The 6,000-nt window shown below is 35.7% G+C and overlaps 1 protein-coding gene across 25 annotated transcripts in view; it reads right to left on the reverse strand.

The window, feature by feature from the left end:
- ABI3BP (ABI family member 3 binding protein) overlaps window positions 1-6,000 on the reverse strand; it is a 136,504-nt gene that overhangs the window by 55,945 nt on the left and 74,559 nt on the right. For 17 of the 25 annotated variants that reach the window (XM_035314992.1, XM_035314985.1, XM_035314982.1 and 14 more), the window contains 5 exons: window positions 4,157-4,231; window positions 3,221-3,295; window positions 2,580-2,654; window positions 1,304-1,369; window positions 5-85 (listed from right to left, as the gene is read on the reverse strand). The exons of 4 other annotated variants lie outside the window; for them this stretch is intronic. In XM_035314992.1, the coding sequence (XP_035170883.1) occupies window positions 5-85; window positions 1,304-1,369; window positions 2,580-2,654; window positions 3,221-3,295; window positions 4,157-4,231 (372 nt within the window). The remainder of the gene's footprint in view (window positions 1-4; window positions 86-1,303; window positions 1,370-2,579; window positions 2,655-3,220; window positions 3,296-4,156; window positions 4,232-6,000) is intronic. 4 more of the 25 variants (XM_035314993.1, XM_035314984.1, XM_035314978.1 and 1 more) reach the window with 3 other exon arrangements.

The following is a 6,000-nucleotide window of genomic DNA, read 5'->3' on the forward strand; positions in this document are numbered from 1 at the left end:
TTACCAGGTTTAGTTCGTTGCTTTTTGGGTCTGGCAGATGGTCTAGGTTTAGATGTAGAAGGTTTGAGTTTTGCTTCTTTGGGAGCTGAAAGAAATATACTGGATTATAAGATTATCCTTTCCACTGTATTGCATAAGAATCGCACTCTTCAAGCCTAAAATAAAGCAATAAATGGCTACTGGAAGAAAAGCAAATGAAAATCAAATTTGCTAACAAGACTTCTCAAAATCCCTACCCCTCAAAACTGTTTGTTCTTCATTGTAAAAGTCAGTTAGTAAACATAATATATGTAATTATATCCTATAATCACATCAAAATGTTCCCCTCATTAAATGTTCCTCATTAATAGCAAATACAGTTTTGCAAGATACCTATGTGGTAAATAATGATGCTGTTTATCCTATTGAACTGCAGGTCAATTTCAAGCCATCAAACCACACACACACATACAAAATCTGCAAAAACGTTCTCAGTTTTCAACACTAAGGAAATTACTGGTCGGGAGCTGGAAAACCTTGGAATCAATAATATAAAAAGGAGTTGCTTCATTATTATATTCATTTAATTCTGTTAATAAAATATAAATAGTGTCATCTAAGTGGTAAAAAAAATAAGAGCAACCAGTTCTAGATTTTTTTTCCCCTGAACTTGCTGAAAAGTGTAATTAGCTTAAAAGATTGTTAGTTGGACATCAGATAAATCTTAAGCTGAGTTTCAAGTAGTATAATAAGTAATTTTCTTCATTTTTATAAAGCAGTGTAATGAGACTGCTTTCAAAGAAGCTTCCAAAAGTTACATATGAGTAAACACAGTGGAAAACCACACAGTACAGAGAGAACAGAATAGAGTAAGACATGAAGTGACTGAGAAACGTTTTTGAAGCCAGGCTGACATTCATGAAGGACTCATAAAAGAACCATGAAATTAACGTATCCACATAGTGCCAGAGGAGTCGTTCATTGAGAGTTCTAGGATTAACATTACAATGCTGACCTTGTACTTGGTCTTTCAGTAGTATTTCTGATGGGTTTCTGATGATTGTTTGAGGGTAGAATGTGTTGCTGGTCTAGCACAACTCCCAATAAAAAGGCTGATAATTCTGCTTCATGCAGAAAAAAATTGAACTTACTTTTTGTCTTACATTGAGAAAAACATTATTTCAGAATGCTTATTTCTTAACTTTTATCTTTTCTATGAGAAATGGATTGCAAACAAAAGAAACTATGAGATGAAGTAAGAGAGTTCAGACTGTGGTTTCGACTGCAGAGAAGAGTGACCAACAGCTACAGAAACACGTATTACCTCTTGTAGCTTTTGGTTTTTCAACAGTCTGAGAAGTTTTAGGCTCCAAAAGTGGTGGTTTAGGGGCTAGAAAACAAAAATTCAAGTGTAATTGAACAAATCAGTACATGTATCAGCAGTAAGCCAAAAATGTTATGATTCCAATAGTTCACTTTTATTTTATTTTTTAAAATAGACTAAATTAGCATGCAACTCGTACGCATAACATGCTTTGAGTTCTGTTTCCTACAAAACTTCACAGTTATATGTTCAAGTGTTCAAGGTTTTGTGTGACAATCTGCTTCTGAGGCTTCTTTCCCATATTTATGTTTTCAGGACATTTTTAATCCATTGCTTGGGTCAATCAACAAATAGATATCTTTGAAGTTACAGGAGAATAAAAAGAAAGAGCAGATGAGGCCTATGACTGAAGAGAAGACCACATTCCATAACAAATACCACAGAATATGTTGGAGGCAAGTTTTGAATGCCAAAATCTTGCTTAAAATCTTAAGTCAGAGTTGCAGTCAATTGTAAGACATGTATGAGACATAAAAGGCAACTCCTGCTTGTTACTGACCTGCCTGTTTATAAGAAATGAGAATAGAAATGTTATTTAAAGCTCTAGTAATGCACACCATAATATTTACTTGTCCAATACGAGTCACTAAAAGTGGCAAACTCATATCCCTTAATCCCAAATCAGAAAAAAAAAAAAATGACAGAGAGATATTTTTTGATCAGAAAGCAGAAATGAAAAAAAAAGATACCACACTGTAATAATGCTCCAATGGTCAAAGAATGAACTTTTCACTCATATATGAAAGTTTCCTCTTCTACTTTGAAGGCAGCTCTCCTATTTCCACTGAAACAAAAATCTTTTTCATTGAGTTCCTTGAGGGAGGGCTTATCAATCACACGAGCCGTACCTTACTCTGAATTATCAAAGTATTGTGACTAGCAAAAATGCCATCTTTGCCAAGCTACATCCGTATGGAAGCGGAAGATGGGGACTGACAAAGAAGTAATAGAATATTAGTATTTTTTTCCCTACCAGTCTTTTAAATTAAATAACAAAACCAGAGAACTTGTTTATATGTTTATCACTGGACCCAACTGTGTAAAATTGATGAGCTTAACAGTCATTTCCTTTGTCAGGTAACATCACATGACTGATTCCCAAATTATGACTTAGTCGAGATGCTCACATGTATCCATTTTACGAAGTATTGCTGAAATATTTTTAGTGAACATATGTCTCTGCATACCAACTTAAAATAATGGTGTGCACAATTACCAGGTTTCACACGATGTACTTCTGGGGTGGCAGATGGTTTCGGTTTAGGAGGAGTAAGTGGTATTTCTTTTGGAGCTGAAAGAAAGAGCTCAGTTTGCAATCAAAATTTGTTTAACCAGAGTTGCTCACAACACACAGCACATGCCACAAGTTTATAGTGAAGAAAAGATAACTCAGTGTGGAACATCAAAGCCATCTGATGAAATCAGAGTTTGAAGAGTGGAATGGAAATTATATTGAAATGCTGTGCATTGATCAGAAATAGAGTTGATGTCTTCAAAAGAACAAGAATTTCCATTATGAAAGCTCTACATATCAGAGAGAAAGACAGCACATGCGTGCACACCGGAGAAAAAGACAGACAGAACACCGTGATGAAAGGATCATGGAATTTTTCATGCAGTTACTAAGAGGCAACTTTTACTGCATTGAGGACAGTAAAACTGCTTTGAACAACGTTCCCATACAGAAATATATCAAAAATAACTGAGATCTAATGACAATGGCAGAACAAGACTATAACCAGTAAAAAGAAAAAAAGATTATGTGTGTGAAATGATATGCTGGAAGGAATGCATTCATATGGGATGAAGTGCTCAAAACAAACAGAGTTTTTCACTGTGTGAAAACAACAACATTACCTAATGTTACCCTTGGCCATTGGAAAGGATGATAAGTTTTAGGTGTAAAAGATTCCATAATGGATTCAATTGTTGCTGTTGGAAGAAATGGTGACAGTCATAAGACAGTAAAGAGCTAATGGAAGAAACTCTTGCTTCACAAGCAAAAACAAATCTGTTTTTACAAGAACAACATAAATATTTCACTAATTCTTGGACACTTTTCAGGTTATCTATCTAGAATGCATTAGAGAGAAGTTCAGTCTTTTGAACTGCACAGAGCTTCAGTGTCTTTAAATCATTGCATTTGTGATGCGCAGAAGTTTTGGATGTTCATTTCTTCCTGCCTTTATTGCAACTGGTCTGGATCTCAGTCACTGCCAAGTAAGATTTTGAAGTTTAGCATTTAGACATTTTGAGTTCTGGTCCATTACTTACGGAAAATGGTCTGTAAAATGCAGGAATGTAATGAAGAAGACGTGTTGAACAATCAGTCAGCCAACACACTTAAACTATATAAAATTTGGACTAGAAAGCTGACAATCCAACTATGGTTTAAAACCAAAAATATCAAGTGTCTGTGACTGTGACTTTTGTCTGTGGCCAATTTCATGCAGTTAAAGGAAACACTCTCCTTAATATTCTTAACAAGACTACAGCAGTAGAATGCAGCTCACAGCATACATAACACTATTTAGATCAGTAGTTTTCTCGATTATCTGTGGCATATTTTTCAAAATACTGAAGGCTAATCAGGTAACCATGAATTGCCATATACATCGTAAGTGTGAGAAAGCAACAATGTCAATCACTAACAGCAACCTAAACTCAAAATTCAGATGTTATGGTCTAATCCAAATGTACACTGAAAGTGAAGACAACCAGTGTAGTCATTTCAGTGAGTTTTGGAGCCTGATCTGAGCTACTGATTAAAAAGAACTAGGCAGCGTATTGTACCTGGTCTGGTATCTGCTATTTCAGGCTTACTAGGTGTCACAGGGCTTGAAAGAACAGGTTGAATATCATTGAAAGCTATAAAACAAACAAACAAACAGTTGATAGTACCTACAATTATTGTTTCCATACGTAGTTTTCTGTTTTTATACCTAATTTGCAATGCAGATTTCCATCCATAATAAGCAAACCTTACCTTGAAAATGGAGCAGTGCTGGTTTAGAGTAGGAACTAAAGCTAGTGGAGAAAATGACAACTGAAACTAACTGGCAGCCAATCAAAGCTAATATGATTTTAGACAGTAAGGTCCACATAACTGAAAGCAACCCAGAAAATATAAAAGATAAAAGAACTTCCAACACAATGGCTAGAAGCACAAAACACTCCAAAAAAAAAAAAGGGAAAAGGGTAGAAAAAAGAATTCATAAAGCTCAAAAACACAACACAAAAATAGTTCTGCACAAGACTTAACTGTTTTCAGTGCTTTGTTTTCCACAAAGACTCCATGAGTTTGAATTTTTTTAGAATATTTTAAGTGATATATACACACAAACACAGAGACATTGAAAAAAAAAAGTATAATAAATAAATAAAAAATATCACCAAATACTAAAACAAACAAAAAGCAGTAAGAAAAAGATTTAAGACACTGGCATAAAGAATAGCAGAGAATATGTGTGCATCTATCTGAGCATATAATAATTAAACTTGAAGATTCCTAATTGGCTAAAAGAAAAAAAAAAAAAAGCTTTAGTCATTTGAATTTATTTATCAAGGTTACTTCATCTAGGTGTGTTTCAAAATACCCTTAATAGCTTTTTGATAAAAAAATGAAGGACCTCAAACACTATCAGGTGAGTTTCTCAGTAGTGAGCACAAAAATAAAAATATATAATTATCCAGTACCAAAAAAAGCACACTTCACCATTAGCTTCCAACACAGAGCAAGACTCCAAGAAACATAGCCAGAACTTTCAGGAACCTACTATTTACTTTAGAGGGAAAGATACATTAATAAGGTTCATACACTTTTAATTGGCATTTGACTTCCAGTTCGTAGGCTTGTCAGTCTCCTCACACAATGCTTACTGACCTCATGGGTCAAAAATACTGCCAGGCCACATGCCTGTCCTTGAACACGCGCCAATATAAAAGAAGTTTCTGCCACAAGATTCTCCCACATCATCACCAAGTGCCACAGCCAACGCCTTAGGAAAACAGATTTTCACATGCGGCACCTTCATCTCCACACCGGTGCTTTACCCCAGCGCAGGCCCGGAGAAATAACAGTTCCACTACAATCACAACACCATCACGGTAAAAACTGTCCTGCACCAATTCCAGACCAGCAAGAATTGTCATTACCAGATTTGGCCAGCAGTGCTGAAGGCTGGTGGTAGATCTGAACCCCAAAGATCACCCTGTGCTTCACCACCAGGTGAGAAGAGGCAGCATGCTTCAAGTCCTAGTGTGACCTCAAAAGCAGCATGACAGCAGAGCAGTCACTTCGAGGTGGTGACAGTGTAAATGAATGCACAGATGACAGACGGCTGCCTGGAAAGCCAGCGGCAGGGTGTGTGAATGGGAGAGAAGGAAAGGAGAGAATGGAAAAAGAAGGGGCTTTGTGCCACATTATTTAAATGATACACGTACCATTACTGCACAGCATCTTCTGGGAGTATAATGTTGCAATAAAAAGAAACCGAGAAAATGTAAAAATACAGTCTGCAAAATAAGCAGGCTTTTAAAAAATAACAAGGAGAAAGTGCAAAAATATGTAAAAACACATGTAAATAACACAAAAAAATGAAAAGGAATCTCACAAAAGAAGAAATACCACAAGGTAA

The sequence above is a fragment of the Oxyura jamaicensis genome, chromosome 1, assembly GCF_011077185.1.
Source record: "Oxyura jamaicensis isolate SHBP4307 breed ruddy duck chromosome 1, BPBGC_Ojam_1.0, whole genome shotgun sequence".
Lineage (NCBI taxonomy): Eukaryota > Metazoa > Chordata > Aves > Anseriformes > Anatidae > Oxyura > Oxyura jamaicensis.